Genomic DNA, 25,114 nt, shown 5'->3' on the forward strand with positions numbered 1-25,114 from the left:
CTGGAAAGGTAAAGTCGCCTCTGTACAGTAAAAAGACAGAAAATAGCTGCAAAGATTTTTTTAATACCATTCATTTTGGATAATACAGTTTATTGTTAAACTGTAAAATATCCTACCTTCATCACAAATCTTTGTCTTTGTACAATAAGCACATTTTAGGGATCACTGCACTACTGAATATTTTTACTCATATTAGCTTTGTTGGAGGGAAGCCACTGTTGGAAGAAATTATTGAATATGGCTGTTTTTGATGTTTTGTTGTGAGCTGTCTGTAGGAATTGATTGCACTGAATGAAGCTTGTGGCCGAAGTGTAAAGGTCCCATCTCCTCCCTTCAGCAGTAAAATTTATTGATGCTATTACAGGTTATTGAATTTGTCCCTTTACTTCCGTCACATTCTGCCAGAAAGGAGGAAGAAAAATATTTTTCTTGTCACTGTGCGTGTCTAATAATTGATCAACCTGTCCCTTTATGTGGATTGTTTTTCCCTTCAGTTATATCCCGCTGGCTATAGTCCACTCTGCAGAGTCTCTGCTGGAGCTCCAGTAGGAATCTGATTGTTCGAGAGGCAAATAAGTGCCCATCACCTCATTAGTGTGCAGGTCAAGCAAACCGAGGCTAATCGAGTTGGATTTAGCTCCACTGGCTTCACTGTCTGCGTGTTGCTGGGTTCAGCATGAGACAAGCTAAAAAAATCTGACTGTGCAAAGGGATATAAGCACTGAATCTACAGTAAGTGTCTCGTTTTCTTGCGGTCTCTTAATTATCTCAGGCAGGGTTTTCCCTCAGTTTTTCTATAATTCATGGAAAATACGAGGGGTGCAATTCTCTTAATCCATGATTCAATATGACTAGATTTTAAACTGAACCAAGGGGAGGGTTTTTGGGTAAATCAACCGGATTTTTCGAAATATCTAGGTCTAAATGAAGACTTTTTTTTCTTATATATATTTATTTTTTATCCTGTAATGACTTTACAGGACAGGTTATGATTACATGATGATTTAATTTTTTTTTTTTTTGTGTTATCTCATGTTTGTGTCTGATCAGTTTCACCTGCTGTCTTTATTTGGGTCATGTGGTTGCCTCCCGTTGACCGGTGCTACTGTATAGGTGTGGCTGCTTCTCTGTAATAAAGGCTCTTTTTAAACTTTTCCTTCCTTGTTGCTACAATTTATTTTTAGCTGTGGCTGGATTGCATTTCTTTGGTGACAATGTCGTTTCCAGTTTTCCAGACATTGTTCATTTAAACTGAATCAAGTCTTTTTTTTGTTAGTTCATTGGTTTTATGCCCTGGAAGAATTACAGATTCTGTCTTTTTGATCAATTTTCAATTCAATATTGAAATTGTAACACCCCTAGAAAATACGAGAGCCAGACAGATATATCAGTCAGCTGATATTGGCCCAATACAGCTACATCGGTCTATATCAGTATTGGTGAATATGATGTCCAGTATGTGCTGATTAGGGCTGCATGAAAACCCAGTTTCAGTCAGGCTCCAGAAAATACAAGCCACAAAGTTTTTCTATCAGTCACCAGGTTACCAGACCGTTTCCTGACTGTTCTGACAGCAGAAGATGTCAAACGTGTTGTTTTTGTTATTCATAACGGAGATCTGACATCTCTCTCCATCTCTACACCTGCTCTGTATTCATCCATCTCACTGTTCACCTGTTCGTCTCCTAATCCGTCTCTCTCTGTCCGTCCTCCCCTCCTCTCAGGCCCGAGCAGCCATGTCGGCCAAAGCCATCTCCGAGCAGACGGGAAAGGAGTTCCTCTACAAATACATCTGCACCTCGGCTGCAGTCCAGAACCGATTCAGATACGCCAACGTGACGCCTGAGACGGACTTCGAGCGACTGGCGAAAGAGCACCCATGGCTCCTCACAGAGGTGAGGCAAAAAGAACCAGATGTTATGTTGTTATATCACAGTGATTTTTTTTAAAAACTGTAGTTATTGTCTTTTTGAACACATATAGTGACATAGTACAGTGCCTCCAGACAAATCCACAGAAAAAAGCACTGTGACACTAATACTGTAAAGCAAAATAAATTAAGAGATGGTAAGAAAAGGAAAAAAGAGAAGAAAATGTGGATTCTATCATATTTTTAGTAGCTGTCTATAATTTTTAATAGTCTGTGTAATCTGTCAAGTGTTTAATCATTTTATGCATTACTAACTTTACAAGTGTCAAACAAACTTCAGCTTTAGATATTAATATTCAAGATCAGTCAGTGCTGATCACATATAACCCTCCATGAATGATGAAAAAAGAAAAGGGAAATGAAAAGAAAAAAAGGGGCAGTGGATGCTTCAGAACTCCCTCGGTCTGAGGAACCACTTTTAACTCTTGCCAGAGGATTGATCAGCGAATTCTCTAAAATTTCGCTCCTTGGTTTTTTTCAGAGTGACTTTAATTTTCTCTAGCTCCAAATATTTCATTACATCCCTCATAAGGTTTGAATGAGTTGGTGCAGTCCTCTGTTTCCAATTAAGTATGATCGATGTTCATGCCAGCTGTGTTTTTTTTTGCTACGTTAGATGTTGACTTAGACCCCTTGATGGCTGCTCTGGGAACTGCAAACTCTATGAGAAATTTTTGATAATTTGATATATCTGGGCGTCTCCAGAACATATGACCTAATGATGCAATGATGCAAACCCACAGTGTTCACATGACGAAACTGTTCCTGGAAATATCTGACTGAGCTTTTGTTTAGTCCAGTGTTAAACATCATTTTTATTTGATATGCCTCATTTTTTGTGAGGATGTTGCAGAAGTATAGTGTTCCACTGAGGACTGAGGTATTTTTTTTGCACTTGGTCAAATGATGGAAATACCGTAGTTATATCACAAATTTATAGCCCATACAGTAACTCCCTTAAGCCTGTGAAAAATGATCCCCTCTTTATGGAGACAATTACTTAGGCTGGCTGCAGAGTGGTCTCTTGGCGCCTGTTAGTTGACATCACAGACAGCAGAGCCATCCTGCAGCTCCTGGCGGGAATGAAGTGTGAATGCAGAAGCGAACACAATAGAAAAATTCTCCATAGGTAACTTGGAGGTCAGAGTTCAGTTCGGGTGGGATTTCTTGCACAAGCAGTTCTGCAGGTACGCTGCAGTTTTCCATCGCCCTCCTATCAGATCAACCCTCCCTGCTCTTCATAGCGAAGCAGTAGCAGATAGATCGGCCGTAATAGAAGTTAATTTAATTACTCTGTGACTCGTCCTGCAGGATAAAATATCATTCCTCCTCAGTGCCCCCCCCACCAACCCACCCCCCCTCGACTGGACATTTTTATCTGGAAGGTACGAGGAGGATGTGGAGGGCAGATACACGGAGATATGTGTTGCGGTAGAATTGATTAGGAAATTGCATTAACTTTCACCCTCCGCCCTCTTTCTTTGCTCACTGGCGAGCACCCAGATGCTAATGGGTCCACTGTCATAAGTCATTCACTTTATCTGACTTGCAAGTGAGAGGAAGCGGGCTCAGCCGGTGGGGGCTGGATATAATTTTGCTTTTGCGTCAGAAAGGAGTGACGTACATGAGAGATTCCATTAAATAAGGTTCACCTCAGCTATAAGGTTGTAAATCTTAGGATGAACCTGCACAGAATGAATGACCGTCATGCTTTTATTTTAAAACTTTTTAAGTTTGATGTCATTACAGTTCTTCAGATGTAACTACGGAACATATATCTGTGCTGGATGTGTTGTGATTGAAACAAATAGAACTCATGTGGAATTAATGATCCCTCTCCTTTAATCTGCAAATCATTTTCTTGATTGATTGCTGAATCAGTTGCTCCTAAAAACTATGATGAATTGTCATCACGATTAGCACAATGCACAACATGAACAGCTTGACACAGATGATTGGTAATTGCCTGATTTTCAATGCAATAAGATAACCGACAATTTCACATTTTTGTACTTCATGAAAAGAGAGGAAAATCCTGCACACTGCTCCTGTTTTACATTACAATTTATTTTTCTCACTAGCGTTTGTCATGAGTGTGTCAAACAGTTCAGACAACATTGATCTTAAATAGAAGTTGCTCCACCCAATCTGTGTGCTCAGGTGTGTAAGTATTTTATCAGTGACGTTATCACATGTTCCAGTTCTCATGTAATCTACATGATTAAATGTCCTTGTGTGTTATCCTGTCTTGGTAAGACACTCATTACAGCAGAGATTAAGTGAACACAAAAGCTCCATGAAGAGAAGTGACGGCAGTTACCCAGTTTCTTCTTCTTAGGTTATTGAGAGACATTCCCACAAGAGACACATTGTCCCACATGTATGTCCTGCATCCCTTTATAATGACTTCCTGAACCCAGAGTTGACAACCTCGAATTGCTTGTTTTGTTGGACCAAGAGTCCAGAAGTTGCACATGATGATTTTTTTGAGCATTTTTCCTTAAAGAATGATGTAAGCAATCAATCGATAATCAGAAATCTTTGATCATGTCCAGCTGGGTTCCTTCAATGAGTACATTATGTAAACTATATTGTCTTGATGTGAATGCAACAGAACAGCTTGGGAAATCCTGCCTAGATGCATGTCTAGCTTTATTTTTTCAGTTGCACATCACTGAGTTGTGTATTTCAGTAAGATTTCAGGTAATCTGTGCTCTGAATAAAAAAATATATAAAATGCACAGTGGGCTTTGAAAATATCAGCTTGATAAATTTCAGTTAAGGCAGTTATGTGTTATTATGTGTTTTTATGATTGTATTCATCTTTCTCCTCCAGAGGCTGGTGGTGAAGCCGGACCAGCTGATCAAGAGGCGAGGGAAGCTGGGCCTGGTCGGCGTCAACCTGGACCTGAACGGCGTCAGAGAGTGGCTGAAGCCCCGCCTCATGAAAGAGACAGCGGTACGTCATCCACCCTCTCCTTTTCTATCTAATGTTTCTCAGCCGGTTACCTCCACCCTCCTCTCTGTTTGACCGTGTGCACTTTGCTGACCACACCCTCAGTCAATATTGTCCCAGTGTTTTAGTGAGATCCTCCTCCCGTTGCCCTCTCCTTCACCCTCCTCCGCTGCTGCTCTGCACTGATGCGTTCAGTGTTTGTGTGTTTCTTTTGCCTGACGCGTTTGTCTAAACAGCTGGCTGGATTGATCAGAGGCTCAGCATCGGTCCACTGGTAGTAAATCAGTCTAGTCAGCTGAAGCGTGCGTTCCCAGTGAATAAAAAGTGAGTCCTTCTCTCCAGTCAGCATAAAAGATCCATCACTGTGCCGCTGAGGCGCTGCTTTGCCTCATAAAGTTATGGAGAGACGAGGACGGCTCATAAAGCACTGAAGAGGAGCGTCAGTGTGTGTGTTGTGTGGATGTAGCTCTTCGCACATGAGATGAAACTGTCAGCAGCTGCCAGTGGCAGTAAATAAGAATAAATGAAGACACGGCTGTGTTGTGGACACTTAGGGCAGAGTCTCAGCTTGTTTGTTGTCTTTATTGTCCTCTTAACCCGTAGAAGTAATTTGTGAGAGGAAGTAATTGCACAGATAAATTGCCATGAGAGGTATGTTTTGGACGAACGTATTTTTAACTCTGAAGAAATAAAAGTCCATTCTGTAATATTTACAGAGATTTACCAGCAGAATGTGGCAAAAATGGAATATAATATTCACAAGTATGTTTTCATGAGTGTATAATCATCTGAAAATAGCACTGAGAGATGGGGACAAAATCAAATATCATAATATTTTTCACCAAAAACCTTATCACCAATTTTATCTGATGAATAACATTATTATCATTGATGCTTGCTTATTGACTTGCCCTGTGTCATTTTGCAGAACTGGCCCTCGAGCAAAGCATGCTGAGTATCCCTGTCCTACACACTTGGGAGAATGAGGCGAGGTGTTTGCAATCTGCAAGATCACCACTAGATGCCACTAAATCCTACACACAGCTCTTTAGAAATGTATAAGGTCCATTGAAGTATGAGTTTTTACCAGTGAGCTGCTAGCATGGCTCTAGACTCTTAATGTTAATTTTGGTTCCCTAAAATGTGTACGGTGCATTACAGTAACAGAAATTAATGCGGCCATCTTGGTCGTGTTAAAGGTAAAAATACTGTCTCATCATATCGATTTCTAGCATGTTTCCCATTTACATAAATGTCTCTTCTGACTGCGTCTCACTGCTAGCATGATTTTGTTTTAGCTCACTGTGAGCTTGTTTAAGACAACTCATCAGAGAAACAGTGTTATGAGGAACAGGCCATTTTAGACACCAGTGGCTGTAAGTGTGAATAATTTCATTTAGTAGCACCACATTTACACTTTGCAAATTCTTTCACTTCCTTTTTTTCACACGTTGCTAACCGATAGTCTAGGCTGCAGTTTTTCACTCCATTTAATGATTATTTCATGTTTTGTGTAATCATGTTAATGCAAGTGCTTAAACTGAATCATTCAAACACAAATTGCATTCAGGACATGAATGGCTTGGAATGAATGTAGGTGTCTGTTCATTTATCTGAATTGACCGGAGCCCCTTGTGGGTTTTTCAGTCAGACAGGCTTTCTCTTTTTTTTTTTTCTCACCCCTCATCATCCATCTCCGCCTTTTTCTGGCACTCTTCAAAATGGCAACTCCCTTTCGACCTTTTATTATTTCGCTCCGTGCTCTCCGGCTGGCTGCTCTCTACTTTGTGCCTGTTGGCCTTTAACAGAGGAACGATGACAGCCTCGCCAAATGAGCTGTGGCTGCGTTGACGGGGCCTCTGCCTGAAGTAATGCATGACGACATTTTCTTTTTCCGTCCTCTCAACCTGTCTCATTTTTTCTTTTGAAACGTCAGTTCACTTGTGCCAAGTGGCATCCTGTGTCATTTTTATTTTGTATTTTATCAGTTTAATAAACCTTTTGCCGTCTTCACCCACCAGTTCAGGAAGTATGCATTAATACAGAAACACCCACGATCTAAAGACCAGTGAGATGTTTTTCTAACACATGAGAGTTCATCCTTATGTGTTGTTTTGCTCCTAACTGTTTCTTTTATCTGCTAAGTATTTCAGTCCATAAGAGAACAATTTTCTTGATGTTCCTCAGGTGGGAAAAGCCAAAGGTGTTCTCAAGAACTTCCTCATCGAGCCATTTGTCCCCCATAAGCAGGTAAGGCACTCATTACAGTAAAACTGGGTTTAAACAACAGATATTAATTTAATCCAAGATAAGATCTTTTCAGAGTTTTAAACTAGGCTTAGAATAAGTAAATACTGATTTTTAAGGTTAAGCAGAGCTCTGCTGAACTTGATTATTTTGCTCAATCCATCTAAAAAAGAAAGGAAGCCATTTAAAACTTCCTCAAGTGTAAGTTAAAAGTTGATACTGAACCACATTTTAAATTGGAGTTAAAAGTTGAATTTAAGCCAGAATTACAGCAAAAACTAAACTGACATCCATTGATCAGGAGGAGGAGTTCTACGTGTGCATCTACGCCACCCGGGAGGGCGACCATGTCCTGTTTCACCACGAGGGAGGGGTGGACGTGGGAGATGTAGACGCCAAGGCGAAGAAGCTGCTGGTTGGGGTGGATGAAAAGATCAGTGAAGACTCTGTGAAGAAAGAGCTGCTGACCCACGTCCCCAACGACAAGAAAGCGTGAGTTAGACGGAAAAACTATTTGTTGTCAGTGATATGGATTAAATAATTACTGTGAGTGGTGGACACAACAGGCCTGTCCTGTTCCATTCAGGTCAAACAGAGTCAGTCTGGAGGTGCATTTTGTTTTTCAGTCTTTCGTGATTTGCTTCAGTGCTGTGATTCTGAGGATTCTGAATTTAACCAAATCATCTTAAAGGTTTTATTTTGAAGTGTTAAGTCCATAGCTACTAAACAGTCTGTGCTCTAAAGAAGAAAGCCATGCCTCAGCCTCACTACAACACACCTGTTGGTATTTTGAAGATCATGGAAATGTGCAAACTAACAATGGTTTGCTTTCCCACTCAGCCTGTCTTGATTTGCGACTTTTGTTTTTAATAATCCATTTTATCACTATGAATTTATTGAGGTAGCTCAACATTAAACCACCAAAAAAGGCAGAAAGTGGTCATTTTCCATTATATAATTAAACTCCTGACCGACAGTGGAAAACAAAAGTGTTTCACAGATGAAGTCAGAGAGCACTTTGATATTGGCTGTAAATGTGGGGGGAGCAGCAGCAGCAGGCGGAGACGGGCGGAGGGTTTCCATTAGACAAATGACAATCTCTCTCCGATGCTTCGCCTTTCTTCGATCAGCCTCCACCCCCAGCCTCTTTTACACTACGGCCACATTCAGAGCACGTCCTTTATTTTGATGGGTACGATACAGCAGCTCGCCCCCTCCAACCGCTCCCATCCATCTCTGTGGTGGTGTTCTCGTAACGGCAGATTCTGGCCAGACTCACTGTCTTGGCTGACATTGAAGAAGCTTGCCCCAGAAATCGCTCTGCCAACCCCCGAGCTCACCCCCATACACTCGTCTCCTCACCCTCCTCGCACACAGGGGCCAGTTTTCCTGCCCTCCTGTCAGAGACAGACACGGGGAGCTGAGTCACTCGGGAGTTTCGGTCACAGTCCCCCCCCCCCCGCGGGCCAGTCAGAGGCCTGACAACAGGCTGATGTGGTTACAAAGGCTCCGAGCTGCCTGCACAACTGACAGGCAGGAGAGGAGGAAAGCAAAACACTGACCCTCCTCCTCCTCCCCCAGCAACCCCCCACTCCTCACCGCTCTGTTTTGACATGTGAAGGAGGATGTAAATTAGATTTTTTGTTCTCTGCAGCGAGGCTCTCTGCAGCTAATTTACAGGTGGGCTGTTTCCTGTCCAGATCAGCCTTAACAGTCCTTCAATGATATCGCCTGTAGTTTTTCAGCATGGTTTAAATAAGGTGGAAATTATAATGGCCATGCTGGTCTTTTGTCTTCTTAATCACCACGCATTAATTGTAGCGGTAAATCTATTGCATAACCCAGAAATTAAAGAGTTAAATGGACAGGGAGGACATTTCAATGAAGAATTATAGATAAAGGGAATCATAAATATAGTTTTATATCAGCTGACACGCTTATTAAAAGAAATGGTCACATGCGCTGTTGAGAGGGTGAAAGCAGTGGTTGGTAAACAAGTTTCAGCTTTTGTTTTTTTTTTTAGCTGTGTCATTGTGGGTCATTGTACACAAAGCAATGCAACAGCATGACCGGCTGCAAACTTTACAAACTGAGTAACTAACTGTGATGGAAGCGGAGGAGAGCAACAGAAACAGACAAAGAGAAAGTGTTCTGATATCTGCGAAATCTAAGAAAACCTGCTGGTAAATAAAATGTGGCCGATGCCTCGCAGCAGCCACTTCACCAGAGCACATCACAGAGCAGGTGACTCTGTTGATTTCAACAGGAGATACATCCCTCTGTGGATGTAAATGCCTCGATGGCAGAAAAAAAAAAAAAACTTCCTTCAGATAAACCAGAATAAAACTAAGATTCTAGTCTTTGGCCCAGCGGACCACTCGGCACCCACAGTCGCTGCCCTCAGGCCTCTGGCGTTGAGTTTTCAACAGTGGTTTCTTCCATCTTAGATCATTGCAAAATTAAACTAAATTCTCCATGCTAAAGACTTGGAGACCATAGTCCGTGCTTTCATTTCCTGGCACCTCGACTGCTGCATTTCCCTTGATGTTTGAGTCAGTCAGTCGGTCGGCTCTGTCTCGCCTACAGCTGGTCCAAACCGCAGCGGCGAGACTCCTCGCTGAGAGACCATATCTGCTCTGTGCTGGACTCTCGTCACTGGCTACCAGTGAAATACAGAACTGATTTTAAGATACTTGTATTTGTTTTTAAAGCTCTGCATAGACTGACCCCATGTTACATATCAGAACTACTTATCCCCTATTCCCTTCCCTCAGTTGTTGATCCTAAATTATCGATCCTCTCTTGTCTTAAACTACCCAGACTTCTTAAAGAAATGCCTGTTTTTTATTTGTTTATTTGTTTGTTTAATCAATGATCGGCACTTTTTGCTTGAAATTAACTACTTATTTCAGCAGTTATGTGTGGGGACGCAGTAACAGATTTAAAGTTGAGAGCTTGATGTGCTGACTGTGTCGTCTCTCTGCAGGATCCTGGCCAACTTTATTGTCGGACTATTCAACCTGTATGAGGACCTGTTCTTCACATACCTGGAGATCAATCCACTGGGTAGGCTGTTTGTTTTTGTCTCCTAATACTGTGATGTGATCTGTGTCTGAACAGGCAATCACGATGCAATATAGACTTTATTCCAACACTGATTCATAAATATCTTATCAGATTATGAAATTAGAAAGGGGACGTCAAAAGGGAATTGGGAGTGAAAACATCGACGCATAATGAAGCACGATCTTGAATCCAAGAGGCAGAAGTTGTTTCTGCCACATTTTTAACACTGAGGGAGGAAACCAGTAAATAATTCATGCACTCGCTGTTTGATGAAGGCAGCATGTGTTTATAATGGAGTAATTGGGCACCAGTACATGCCCTCTGGCAGCTGTTCCTGTGGATGTAGCATGGCTGCTGAGACCAGCTCTTCCTGCTTTGATGTCACACCACCTCCTCCCCATCTTCATCCTCCTTTCCTTCCACCTCCTACAGGAACGGCAGGGTGGTTGTGGTCACCAGTACTTGAGCGTTGTCCTCCCATGACCTATTTAAAGCTGAATCTCAGTAGGTGGGTGATTGTAACACTCTTTTTTTTTTCTTGCAGTGGTCACAAAAGATGGAGTTTACGTGCTGGATATGGCAGCCAAGATCGATGCCACAGCGGACTACATCTGCAAGGCCAAGTGGGGCGATGTGGAGTTTCCTCCACCCTTCGGCAGGGAGGCTTATCCTGAGGTGAGGCAGTGCTGTAGCAAAGCATCACATTTCAGTCTGTCAGCTTCAAAAAGCTGCTCTTGCTCTCCAAAGAGGAAAAAGCTGACTGCAGGTGTTAAGCAGGATGGAAAAGGCCAATCTTAGAGCTCTGTTCACTTCTCTCTAACCATGAAAGATGCCCGATTCAACCACCACAACACTGCTCAGTGTCACTAGCTAGACTCCTCCATCTGTGGCTCCCCGATGGTGGAATCTAACTCTGCTCGATCAGTCCCTCTCAGCCTTTAAAGAAATGACTGGAGACCTTTGCACTTGATTGACTGCACCAGATATCCTTAAAAATCTAGTGCATCTTGTGCACTCCATATGCATTGCCACTTGCACTGCCTGTAGGCACCTACGTCCTGTCAGACTTGATTTTTGCTTCATGGCACTGACTTGTGTTGTTCTCACCTGACAATAATACAAATAGGAATAAAATGTCTATAGAATAAAGGAAAGATCCATACAGATGCACTAGTCATAATCAAAGAACCAAACTCTAAAATTCTCCCAACTTGGTCCCTTGATATGATTTCAAACTAATGATAAAATAACAGACATTATAGCATCACTAATAATCAGTAAACATGGTTATCATGGTATTGTTTTTTAAGTAAGGGATAATGTACAGTGAGTAGGTCATTACTGTGAAAATAGAACTGGCGTTGGGGTCCTGCACACATTTATATGTATTTTAAAATGATTTTATGGATTTATTTCATGACCTGCTCACTGTACATTATCCTGCTTCTTACATGGTTTTGTACCCAAAAAATAATTATTTGACACAAAATATTTATTTTAAAGTGATTTTAACAATGATTTTATTGTTCCTTCAGACTCTATGATCAGATGTGTCCATAGCAACGGTCTGTCATACAGAAATAATAGACCCTAGATTGTATCAGAATCAAGTATTTAACAAAACCATGTAATAACAGTGAAATGACTATTAACTAAAGGTTAATTAACTATAAACTTACAATTTATTAATGATGATTAATATAAAGTGTTACCCGGAGGGGTTGAATCTGAATGTTCTTTTCGGTCTACCTGGCAGAGATGTGCATCCTACTGAGTGCACTCCTCTAATTTTTTCTATTTTTGGCAGATGCACGCAGGGGCTTGTTTGAGACAGACTGTCTGTGCACCAGAAGGGCTCTAATTGGGCTGCTGTGAGTCTAGAGTGGAGTTGAGGGACAGCGGGTGCCTTTGATTGGGAGCTTTTTTACTCTCAGCCACCAGCTGTGGCCCCGACTGTCACAAACAAGCACTGATGCACATCACATCCGCCATGACTCTTAATATTTAGACAATATTTCCAATTAATAGCTCTTTAAAATCAACACAGGCACAGGTTATGGATTGTGGCCATATGGAGAGGTGCTTGACTTCTGTTCTGATTAAGGCTGCAATCACACATGCACTCACACACGCGCCTCCCCCTGCCTCTGTAGCATTTGTAAAACCGTTCTTTGACCTTTTGTTTTTGATTTTGCAGGAAGCCTATATTGCCGACCTCGATGCCAAGAGTGGTGCCAGTCTCAAACTGACCCTGCTCAACCCCAGAGGCAGGATCTGGACCATGGTGGCAGGAGGAGGTGCCTCAGTGGTGTACAGGTACCCAGCAGAACCAAACTATGTAAAATAAATAAGACCTTAGCGGCCATGTATCTGAAATAATCCAATTGGATGTTTTACTTTGGTTGCTTGAATCATTCCTTGACGTTATCCTCATTACACTGCACATAATCAGATTTAGCATTAGGAGAGTCCGCCGCTGATGCATTTGTGAGACTGATGGTGCAGCAGCTCAGACTCTGCCCGTTCAGCTGCCTGATACATAAGATTCTTAGATGGTGCCATTTTAGTGAGAGTCTGGAGGAATGAGCGGCGTCTCCCTCATGCCCGCCGTCTGTCGGGGGTGTAAAAGCGTGACGTGCGGGCACATCAGCCATGACTAATTATTCCCTCTGTGTACTGTTAAGTTACTGTGTCTGTTCACGATGTACTTCTAATTCAGAAAAGTGAGAAAAGGTGCATTTAGGCAGGGCTCTATTCATGTTTATACCCAATTAAATCATTATTTAACTTTAAATTAGGTTGCACCAATCTATCTTAAAATTAGAAAGGGTTCAGTTTTAACTACTCTTTAACCCTCAGTTTAGTTTTTACATTGATCCCAGATTACATTTAATTCTGTTGCACCAAAATCCAGTATTAACTTTAGACTTACAGCTTCTCTGCTGAGCCATCATGAGTAAACTAAACTCTCATTAAACTCTAACTAAACTCTTATTGAAAATAATCTTAGATTAAATTAATCTTTGATGCAAAACAAACCAGTCTTAGTGTTTGAATGGATACCAAAGTTTAGCTCTGATCATCTGATTTTTCTTAAAACTGTGGAGCATTGTTGGAGCTGGAAATCCGGTCTGCAACCAGATATGACTGTCAAAGCATTTGTTGTTGCCATCCCTGATGTAAAACTCTCCTAGTGACACAATCTGTGACCTGGGTGGCGTCGATGAACTTGCCAACTATGGGGAGTATTCAGGAGCTCCAAGCGAACAGCAGACTTACGACTACGCCAAGACCATCCTGTCTCTGATGACCAGAGAGAAGCACCAAGATGGTAGGAAAGCTCCTCTGTCCAAACTGTCTGTGTATGTACGCAAAGCACTCTTCCTTTTTTCAGACTGATGTTTCCATCATGATGTTTTTTTCCAGGAAAAGTTTTGATCATCGGGGGGAGCATTGCAAACTTCACAAATGTTGCAGCAACATTTAAGGTACAGTACAGTTTGTGTTTATGTAGTAGCCTTAATATTACATACTTAATATCAGATTATTCACTGAGCATGTCCTTGTCTCTGTTAGGGGATTGTTCGAGCTATCAGAGACTATCAGGAGCCACTAAAGGAGCATGAGGTCACCATTTTTGTCCGCCGTGGAGGCCCCAACTACCAGGAGGGTCTCAGAGTGATGGGAGAAGTTGGTGTGTTGCACATTCTAACTTAACACTGATTTATACTTCTATCTTTTAAGTGTGAATGCATGTCTTTAATGCGTATTTCATCTGCAAGCACCTGCTTGTTTTCCTACATTTAATTTGGATCTGTCTACTTTCCTCAGGCAAGACCACTGGGATTCCCATCCACGTCTTTGGCACAGAAACTCACATGACTGCCATTGTTGGCATGGCACTGGGCCACCGGCCAATCCCCAACCAGCCTCCTGTTGCTGCCCACACTGCCAACTTCCTCCTCAACTCCAGCGGCAGCACATCGGTATGACACTTACTGACTCCACGGAGACAAATAGGCTGTCATGATGTGGCGTCGGCTCACTGTGCAGTGAATTTACATCATCAGCTCCACCAATAGCGCGGTGCAGTTTAGCGGCAGAGCGAGCAGAAGACCTGCATGCCACAGCCTCTGTTTCAGTTATTACTGTCTTGTCCTTTTAGTGAACCAGATTATCAGAAGCCCGATGGCTCTTTTGTGTAAGAGCATCGCAGGGCATTGTGTGCTGCTTGCACTCAAATAGTTGTGAGACCACAGTCACTAACACACTGCGACTGCCCCGAGGCGTCCATTAAGTCTGTGCAGTGCGTGGGCTTTCTGCACAGTGAGCGTGGGCCTGCACATGTGTGCACATACATGCATGCATTTGGCTGGTTGATATATGAGGAGGAAAAATGACACGAGGGAACAGACACAGCATACAACTCACTATGTAACATCTGTGCAGGTGCATGTCTAACCCTGCCCTTTTATGAAGCTTAAGGACTGCTGGTTTGGCAGTTTTTACAGTTTAAGCAGATCAGTTCTCAACAGAGCTGTCCTCATTAACAGAAACAATTCTTCAAATATGCATGACAGATAAAAAATGGATGAGTAATCTTATTTTTTTTTGTCATTTCCAGACCCCAGCATCCAGCAGAACTGCCTCTTTCTCTGAAAACAGAGCCAGAGTTGAGGGCTCACCAGCCAAGAAAGTCAAAACTGGAGCTCCTATCGGTGAGAACACGCACACACACACAGACACGCACTGGGAAATCTTTGCTCTGTGACTGCTGAGGCTTTGACGTGTGTTCATGCATGGGTCCACTGCTGGGCAGCGTCTTAGGGAGACGCCTTGAGATCATGCATGGATTAGTTTAGGTATTATAGCTCCCCCTTTGGACAGCAGGAGGACCCTGCAGTCCACACACACTAAAATAGAAGTTCATTGTAGTGCAACATGATCAGAGACACTCACACTTAATCTAGGACATCTGAAATTATATTAAAAAAAATCAGAAGGCCATTAAACGAGGTTTACAATCCCAGACGTGAAGCTTTTTGGGCATTGAAACACTTTGCAGTCTATCTTATTGATCTCACTAAAGACCCTAATGGCCTCATTGATTTTCTTTAATCTTCATTTCAGTGGCATCATAATTTCTCTTTTAACTTTATTCAGTTAAATTTGATCACTTTATTTGGGGGGAAAGGAAACCTTGTATAAAACTTAATACAATTAAATTAACTAAACCTTATGGTGGGCTGGTTTTATCAAATTTAATCAACTGCCACTATGCTGCTTTAATTAAACCAGTCACTGTTTGGTTATGAAACTGTTCATCAGCAAAGTGAAAAGAAATGGAAATGGAAATGACCAAATGGCCAAGTATTGGAACATGTACATATCTGATAAAATGACTATTAAAGGCAGGAGAAAATCTTACAATACGTGGATAAAAAATACAATAAGTGCTCAGAGCAAAGTCTAAAAAACAAAGGATATTCAAGAGGATATTTATGAGAGCCAACTGCACTCATATATTCTTTTTCTGTCCAGTTTTGCAGCAACATTTGGCTGAAATAAGCAAAGCTATAAATAACATTTTTAAGTGCACACTCCATTTGTGGTGCTCTACCAAGTAAAAACTGCTCGGGGCCCCAGCCACTTTCTCAATGGTTTGGTAAATATGTTTTTTGAATTTTAAGAGTAGCACTTCAATAACAAGAAAATTGTCTGAAACCAGAGGTGCCACACGTAAGCAAATGAAAGAATACAATCAATAAAATATATAAAATTGAGGATTTTTTTTTTTTTTTTTTTTGACATGCACAGGAAACGGAGGAAATAATACATTTCAGTGACCTGGTGTTTAGTTTCTGTAACAGTAACTGTAATTGTAACTGTAACAGTTTTCATTTTCCTGCAGCCAAGGCGACTACCCTCTTCACCAAACACACCAAGTCCATCGTGTGGGGTATGCAGACTCGGGCGGTGCAGGGCATGCTGGACTTCGACTACGTCTGCTCCAGAGACGAGCCGTCTGTCGCAGCCATGGTCTACCCCTTCACGTAAGCACACTCTGCCCTTCCTCCTGAGCTCCTGTTTTCTTTGTCCTGCTGTTAGTGTAATGGAACTTAATTGCACATTTAATGTAATAAGAATCTCTTAAGTAAATGGTGTCCTTTTACAGTATGACAAATGCTATCATAGGATGATGTGCTTATAATTACTCTCCCTCTGTCTTTCAGCGGAGACCACAAACAGAAGTTCTACTGGGGCCATAAAGAGATCCTCCTCCCTGTGTATAAGAACATGAGTGACGCCATGAAGAAGCACCCAGATGTGGACGTGCTCATCAGCTTTGCATCTTTGCGTTCGGCCTTCGATAGCACTATGGAGACCATGCAGTACCCACAGGTGAGCGCACCCTCATCCTGCACCATATGGAAGGTACTTAACAGCTGGGGAAAAAAAAACACTAAAGGCTTTTTATTTGATTGCTTTCAGATTCACACCATTGCCATCATCGCTGAGGGAATCCCTGAAGCTCACACCAGGAAGATCATCAAGGCCGCGGATGAGAAGGGTGTTACAATCATTGGACCCGCAACTGTTAGTCACTTCTTATTAGATTTATCATGATTTCACTCTCTTTTATCTGAGCAAATAAGCAAATCTGTGTGTTTTCTTATGCAGGTTGGAGGAATCAAGCCAGGCTGTTTTAAGATTGGGAACACAGGAGGCATGCTGGATAACATCCTCGCCTCTAAGCTCTATCGTCCAGGCAGCGTGGCCTACGTGTCCCGCTCGGGCGGCATGTCCAATGAGCTCAACAACATAATCTCCCGCACCACTGATGGCGTTTTTGAAGGTGTGGCCATCGGCGGGGACAGGTTTGTATCTTATCTTTAATCTGCAGTATGTATACATGTGGGTTTGAATCGGTGTGTAATTTAACACTGCTCTGCAGATACCCAGGCTCCGTGTTCACTGACCACGTGCTGCGCTACCAGGACACTCCGGGAGTGAAGATGATTGTTGTGCTGGGAGAGGTGAGGAACAAATCTACACACACTGCTGCCTGCAGATTTAACCCTTAACTGAGCAAGCAATATCCTATTAGCAATGGAAACTGAGCAAACTGGAAAAAATTACAAGCATTGACAATCATGCAAAAAACATGTATACACTGCTGAATCAATCAACAAAACTGTCTGCAGAGTTTAGACCTTTAAACATAAGCATATCTGTGAGTGATTATCCCTGGTTTATACCCTTATCTGGACAATATGTCCTCTGGGATACAGACATAGAATGCCTGCATATCAAAGTTGTGAAAACTTAATTATTTTTCAACAAGAATATAAAAATCCTACTTAAAAACTATTTTTAAAGCAACACTTCTGTCATGGCCAGAATCTTTTTCTACATGCACCACCATTTTGGATTTTTTAAAATACAAATTATGAGCATATTTTTGAATGTTGGCATGAAGTCACATGACTTGAGTACTTGTCCTTCTTCCCCTTCAGTGTTTCTCATGATATAAAGTTTACACCCCTAATGCCCCCTTTCCCACAACCTGTCAGATGACTGTATCCTCCAAGAGACAGAAAATATTTATTTGATACATGTCTTATCTGCTTCTGCCTTCCACAGATTGGAGGCACAGAGGAGTACAAGATCTGTGAGGCGATTAAACAGGGCAGGATCACAAAGCCAGTGGTGTGCTGGTGTATCGGCACCTGTGCCACCATGTTCTCCTCAGAGGTGAGAGGGCTGCATGTCAGGCACTGCATAATGAGATATTCAGTGGATCACTGTGGTTTTAATGACGTTTCTGACCCGTGTTGAACCTTTTTCCCCCCCTCAGGTTCAGTTCGGCCATGCAGGAGCTTGTGCCAACCAGGCTTCTGAGACCGCAGTAGCTAAGAACAAGGCTCTGAAGGACGCCGGTGCCTTCGTCCCCAAGAGCTTTGATGAGCTGGGAGAGATTATCAAGTCAGTGCACGCTGTCATATTCAGTCCTTCAATTCATCATGTCAACATAAATGTTCCTCATCATATTCCCACAGCGGCCATTTTCCTTTGAAGTCACACGCAGGGTTGGAAGCTCAAATGTTAAATTGCTGTGTTCCAGGTTACGAGTCGTGTAAATGTAAAGAATCTGATACGTTTTCATTTTAGCGTGTGCTGATTGATCAGCAACTTAAAAAACAATGGAAAGTGACTGTCTGGGGTGATATCAAGCCATATTTCAAGCTAAATCACCATGTGTGATAATCCAGAAACTACCATCAGACATCTGTGAGCATTCAACCAGCTCCCAGCTAACGTTAACATTAGATTGTGTGCCATGATACAATAAGAAAACTGTAAATTAATCCTCAGATATCACATTTATTTAAGCCTGGAAGTAAAACACACTGGATGTAATCAAGCATGCAATGTAACATGACCTGCCTCGCTGTCTCTTGTCCAAGTGTGTAACAATAAGCTAAGCGTCTTAAACGGGGTCATCAGCATGTTAGTTTACATGAAAATAACAATCTGATCTTCAATTTTTCTTTTTTTAAACTTACAATACTTTTGTGTTTTATGGTACACTGTACAGAAATTTGTTGGTCCATTCAAATACATTCTATTAAGTTTTGTTTTGAAGAACACAAATAACCAAAGTCATACATATGTGCCAACTGGGCACAAAACACACACTTTAAACAGAATAAAATACAAAATAAATTGTAAAATAATAATGAAAAAAAGATACACTTCTAGGAGAATAAAATACAAAATAATTTGTAAAGCAATAATGAAAAAATGAAAAACAAATACAAATAAACAAATGAACATCTATATACACAGATTCATATCAGCCCATAATAATTCTGCCCTTGGAGGAAAATTATTTTAAAGTAAAATGTTCTCCAGTGCATATCTTAATCCATTAATGAGAAGAAATAAATATTTTAAGGATGGAAGGCCTGCGTTTATAGTTAATTTGAGTGAAATAATGATGGCATTAATTTTAGAAATTCAGGTCATGAAAATGTGAAGGAAGAGTCGTGCACAAAAAGGCAATTTGTAGTTCGCTGACTTGATAAACACTGATGATGCCTGACTGAAAAAATAATGGTTGAGATGAACCAGTTTTATGTATGAGTCTTAATGCTCGCTGCAGAAGATAAAAACTAAGAAGTTTAGTGTATTTTTCCTAATATAACAACACTTTTTATAATGATTCCTGAGCTCATCTCACAGGTTTGTGTCTTTTTCATGCGTGCAGATCTGTGTATGATGACCTTGTTGCCAAAGGAGTCATCCAGCCAGCCGAAGAGATGCCTCCTCCCACTGTGCCAATGGATTACTCTTGGGCACGAGTGAGTATGCCTCTGAGCAATATCTTCATGCATCAGGTGTTGAACTAATCGGATGAGGGCAATACAAAACAATTGTTGTTTCAAAATGAACAAGCACATGGAGTGAAGTCTTTCCTTCTCGCATCTTTTTGCCCTGCAGGAGCTGGGTCTGATCCGTAAACCTGCGTCCTTCATGACCAGCATCTGTGACGAGAGGGGTCAGGAGCTCATCTACGCCGGCATGCCCATCACTGAGGTCTTCAAGTCGGAAATCGGCCTGGGAGGAACCCTAGGGCTTCTCTGGTTCCAGAGGAGGTCAGCATTCTTTAATCCAGCGGTTATGATTAAGAAGCTCTTGAGAAATCAATGACCACGTAACCACCGGATTTCATTTTGTGAGCGCAGGTTGCCGAGGTACGCCTGTCAGTTCATTGAGATGTGCCTGATGGTGACGGCTGATCACGGCCCTGCTGTCTCTGGTGCCCACAACACCATCGTCTGCGCTCGAGCTGGCAAAGATCTCATCTCCAGCCTCACCTCCGGCCTCCTCACCATCGTAAGACACTTAAACCTGCGATCCATGCACCTCATTTACCAACCTGCAAAAGTTCACCACAAGTGTTTTTTATGCCTCCCTGCTGGTGAAAGCTGTGGTCAGTCAGTAGTCAGTCATTCTTGAGATTTTAAGAATGCCTTGATGCAATAAGTTAAAATTTGGCACAAATTTCCATTTGGACTCAAAGATGTACTGATTAGAAATTGGAGGTCAAAGGTCACTGTGACCTTGTAAATCATGTGTTTCACCATATCTCAAGAACTCCTAGACGTGATGTGAAATTTTGTCATAAGTAGTGTGATGATGAAGTGATGATGTGTCATATCAAAAAGGTCAAAGGTCAACTTCACTGTTGCATCATAATGTCCATCTTGCCATCAGTCCTCTGTACTCCTCTGGTCTTCTTATATTTGACACCTCTGACTTGGGAACAGCAGAGGAGGCATGTATGCTTTGGAGAACAGTATACAGTCTAGAAAAAAAAAATTCACATTGTGTCACATTTTAAAATGTTGAACAAATTACGCTTCATGTCAGGCTGGTCATCATCACTAAAACAGTGAAAACAGAGTCTTCATTATCTGTAGATTATTTTGCATTGGTCTCCTTTGTCCGACCCACTTGAGATCAACTTGGGCTTCATGTGGTTTCATTTGACACCTCTGCTCTAAGTGAAAACAACATGTTTCTCACTTTGACATGTGTGATTTCAGTGAATAATTCAATGTGGTGAAAAAAACAAAAAACCCTAATACCTTCTAATAAATTCCTTCAAAGTCTTGACTGTATATATTGTTCAAGTCTGGACAGACATGGGTGTAAACTGCTGCTTGACTAGTTTCCTTTTTGTCCCTTTTCAGGGTGACCGCTTTGGAGGCGCTCTGGATGCTGCAGCAAAGCAGTTCAGCAAGGCGTTTGACAGCGGCATGCTGCCCATGGAGTTTGTCAACAAGATGAAGAAGGAAGGCAAGCTGATCATGGGCATCGGACACAGAGTCAAGTCGGTGAGTGTCGTGGCTCCTTAGCATGTGTGTATCCAGTGTGAACAGCAGCAGAATGATCTGTAAATCAGAGTTTAGCTACTTTTGTTAAACCCTGATATTAAATAACACAGGGAGAAGAGTTGTCAATATTGCTTTGGAGCTAGAAATGTCATGTAAAGTACTAGAGATGGAGGAAAACGAGACTGAATGGAAGTGGAAGATTTTGAATGAAAAGTTTTTTTATGCTTCCCCAGATCAACAATCCAGACATGAGAGTCCAGATCTTGAAGGACTTTGTGAAGCAGCACTTCCCCTCCACTCAGCTGCTGGACTACGCTCTGGATGTAGAGAAGATCACCACGTCCAAGGTAAGATTTATCACTTCATCCTGTCCTTCACAGCCTTTACTAAATAGTGACACCGTCCATTTTTAAATAACGTGATCTTTTTTTCCCCCTGTGTATTTATTTTATCATATTAGAAACCCAACTTGATCCTGAACGTGGACGGCTTCATTGGCGTGGCCTTTGTGGACCTGCTCAGGACCTGTGGTGGTTTTACACGGTGAGAAAAAAAATACTGGCCAACTTAATTATTCGGGATAGTTCCGGGGCACTGAGGGGAAAAAAGTTGATTTGGAGCCCTGCTCTGGTGCACCGTTACCTCTTCAAATTAAAAGCATCAGCCTGCCCTTCACTTACTGTCAATGTGTTTGAGTTTATGTACAAAATAAGCAGTATCATGGTGACACTGTGTGCAGCCACTCTTATCGTTGTTGTCAATTGTACCCACCACAGGGACGAAGCTGATGAGTTTGTGGAAATTGGAGCTCTGAATGGCATCTTTGTCCTGGGACGCAGCATGGGATTTATTGGTGAGTCATTTCTGTGTACACACACATCGCTACGGTGTACACCAATACCATGCAGGACAATGAGGGATGTAACAATATATTGAATATTGTGATAATGCAATAAAAAAGTGTCTCAATCATACTGGACTGTGAAGATATCTACTGTGATGTTACATGGTCAGTTAATCCATTATTTTTATTTTATTTTTATAAAAGCGCTGCTACTGACTACTGCATTGTTTGTTTAGCAGTTGTACAAACATGCATTGCCAAAGACAGTTCATGCCAATATTACTCAATTACTCAAACCAATTAATTGATGATTTATGACTTTTTCTTGCACGGTTACATCCCTGATGACAGTCAAACCTTCCTTGTCGTATCTCCTCAGGACACTACCTGGACCAGAAGAGGCTGAGGCAGGGTCTGTATCGCCACCCCTGGGATGACATCTCCTACGTGCTCCCAGAACACATGTCCATGTAACCGGAGGGACTAAACCAGAGAGCGTCCCCAAAATCCCCTCGCCCCCGGCTGACAGTTCTCCACCCGCCCATACTGTGATATGTCACCCCGAAAACAGTGGCATAACATAGGGAAGATGTTACTGTTAATATAGCTGTAAATTGAAGAAGAGAGTATGTTTTTAGTTTTGCAAACCTGTTAGTGCTGCAGTTCTGTGACGTGAAACCTGCTAAAACTGTGAAACTCCAGACAAACAAAGTCAGGGACTGACTGTACAGGTGAGGGATTAAAGGTGGATTATTCGACGACTGACCACCACCGCTCTCATGTTACTGTTATTTACCCCAAATATTACATCATTGTTGTATTAACCAAGCATGTGTGTGTCTGTACCACAGACTGTTGTGTCTCTGTGCAGCTCTATTCATTGCTCCCAAGGGGTGAACATGTAGTGCAATAATGCCTGAACATCCTGTAGATCAGAGCTTTATTTATGTATAGGTGTATAAATAGTGAAAATTCAATGGTACGGTTATAGTTTTGATTTTCTCGAATGTTTTTGACACAAGTGAAACATGAGTCTGCTTAATTCTGTGGCAATCGGGACCATTTTCCTGGCAGGTGTTGCTCTTTTTCAGCTGATGGAAAACACAGGAGTATTTTCTAAAGGGGTCTCAATGGAAAGTGAGTGTTGTTAGTCATAAGAACAAAAATTAAATATATAACTTGAATGTCTTTTTCCCCCGTTATTTAAATGGATTAGGGTATCTTTTGCCATAGGTCCCAGACTGCAGTTATAGTACTGTCTTCTGTGAAAAGATTAAATATTCACAGTTTTTGATAAGATAATTGCACTAATCCCATAACAACAAACTGAGTCATTATTGGAATATTCTGCATCAGCAGCAACTAATTACAGCAGTTAAATGCCATTGTTTTATATTTTCACGATTAATACATTAGGTCTTCGTATTTTTTTGAATTAATGAAGATTGTTCTATCCTATTGTTTCATTTCTTTGTAGGATTTTAAAGATCATGACAGACCAAATGTCGAACATGTTGCTCCATAATTACATGCTGACTTTTTTATTTGAATAAAACCAATTAAGATGACGCAGGTTTAACTTTGACACACACCTGTCAGACGGCTGTGTTTGTATCCAGTGGAGGGAAATTGTGTCTTGACAGTCTGCTCATAATCATTAGACTCCGAGAGCAGGAGAAAATGATCTTCTCGAAATGAAAGAAAATTATAAATGTTCCCCACAATTAATGAGGTCTGAAAGAAAAGGTATGGCAGCCATCATCAGTGTCATCTTTTCTGTGAATGTTACAAAAGTAGAATAATTCTGTGGACAACCACAAACCTCACCGGTGTTGTCACAATGTTTGTGTTTTTAACTGTTTCAGTGTGAACTCGACGTGCCTCTGTATGGATTTGTTGTAAGTTAACAACTGTGTTAATTGAGTGAAATAAAATGTAATTAATGTAATCTAAGAATTCAGAGTGTGTGCAATGTTATTTCTGTTAACCTCAGCCCAGATTAAACTGTTAAGCAAGTGCTCGTGTTTGGGTTTACCTCCTACATTTAAGGACTTTTAACACTTTTGATATCTCTATATACACTTTTAACTTAAATTGCACACATGTAATACACAGCGTGTAGCATTTACAGGATAGTTGCACAGTACAGATTGTGCAGGATCATGCTCGATGTCATACTGAGACTGTGAGACTGAGATCTTTTCATATCTGCAGAACCATGCTGCAGATGTTCTATCACTCAGTGGTGGCCAGCATCATCTACTACGCTGTAGTGTGCTGGGGCAGCAGGCTGAAGGCTGCTGATGCCAACACACTCAGTAATCTCATCAGGAAAGCTGGTTCTGTCCTGGTAGCGGAACTGCAGCCTTTGGTGGAGGCGTCAGAGAGGAGGATGGTGAGGAAACTGCTTATTATTATGGATAACGCCTCTCACCCTTTGCACACCTCACTGGAGTCACATCAGAACACCTCCAGCCGTAGACTGAGACCATCGAGGAGCACCACAGACCACCACAGGAGGAGGTCTTTACTATCAGTGGCCAGTTTGTTACTGCAGGAGGGGGAGGACTTAAGTCCTCCCCCTCCTGCAGTAACAAACACTGAGGCATCAGAATGAGAACAATATTCGGTAACTTTTTCAACATCATTTACAATATTACTTTTCATCATGTCATTGTTTTAATATCATGTACTTTTCATTAATATGTGCAATATGACTTCTCATTGTCAATGCAACATTACCTTATTATTGTCATGTGGATTATTATATTCATTATTATCTGCAATATTACTTTTTTATTATCGTGTGCAATATGATGTTCATTAGCATGTGCAATATTATGTTAATTATAATTTGCAATATTAGGTTCATAATCATGTGCAACATTATGTTCATTATCATGCACAATATTACTTTTAATATCATGTTCTATCTTGTCTGAAATAAATATTTTTATATATTGCACAGGATAACTGCACAGTATAGGTTATGCAGGATTATAAAATGTCTTAATGGCACTCCTAATCACAAAGCCAACAACATTATGCCTGTGATTTTCTAGTCAAATGTCTTGTAGTAAAATGAATCAGTGGGGTGTTATTTCAAGCCACAATGCATTAAAGCACAGAAAATGTGCAGAATAGCTGTGGTTTAGATTTATAGACCT

The 25,114-nt window shown here is 41.4% G+C and overlaps 1 protein-coding gene across 1 annotated transcript; it reads left to right on the forward strand.

The window, feature by feature from the left end:
* Positions 1-444: 444 nt before the first annotated feature.
* On the forward strand, positions 445-23,524 carry aclya (ATP citrate lyase a). The gene is made up of 28 exons (XM_084743688.1): positions 445-732; positions 1,725-1,895; positions 4,767-4,889; positions 7,074-7,136; positions 7,435-7,625; positions 10,120-10,199; positions 10,744-10,874; positions 12,397-12,515; positions 13,394-13,530; positions 13,626-13,687; positions 13,776-13,893; positions 14,031-14,185; positions 14,824-14,917; positions 16,111-16,252; positions 16,433-16,601; positions 16,692-16,796; positions 16,881-17,077; positions 17,155-17,236; positions 17,844-17,954; positions 18,058-18,185; positions 19,471-19,564; positions 19,704-19,858; positions 19,949-20,099; positions 20,960-21,103; positions 21,337-21,450; positions 21,564-21,646; positions 21,880-21,956; positions 22,327-23,524. The coding sequence occupies exons 2-28, from the start codon at positions 1,737-1,739 to the stop codon at positions 22,419-22,421; spliced, it is 3,279 nt and encodes a 1,092-aa protein (XP_084599814.1). The 5' UTR covers positions 445-732; positions 1,725-1,736; the 3' UTR covers positions 22,422-23,524.
* Positions 23,525-25,114: the final 1,590 nt, after the last annotated feature.

The sequence above is a fragment of the Lutjanus erythropterus genome, chromosome 19, assembly GCF_056507025.1.
Source record: "Lutjanus erythropterus isolate fLutEry1 chromosome 19, fLutEry1.hap2, whole genome shotgun sequence".
Taxonomy (NCBI): domain Eukaryota; kingdom Metazoa; phylum Chordata; class Actinopteri; order Lutjaniformes; family Lutjanidae; genus Lutjanus; species Lutjanus erythropterus.

Bases quoted from the DNA above. Each gene is read 5' to 3' on its own strand.
- aclya (XM_084743688.1), top strand. From the start codon at position 1,737: ATGTCGGCCAAAGCCATCTCCGAGCAGACGGGAAAGGAGTTCCTCTAC. The intron at 16,602-16,691 runs GTGAGCGCACCC...GATTGCTTTCAG, and splicing joins AGACCATGCAGTACCCACAG to ATTCACACCATTGCCATCAT. The intron at 18,186-19,470 runs GTCAGTGCACGC...TCATGCGTGCAG, and splicing joins GAGCTGGGAGAGATTATCAA to ATCTGTGTATGATGACCTTG.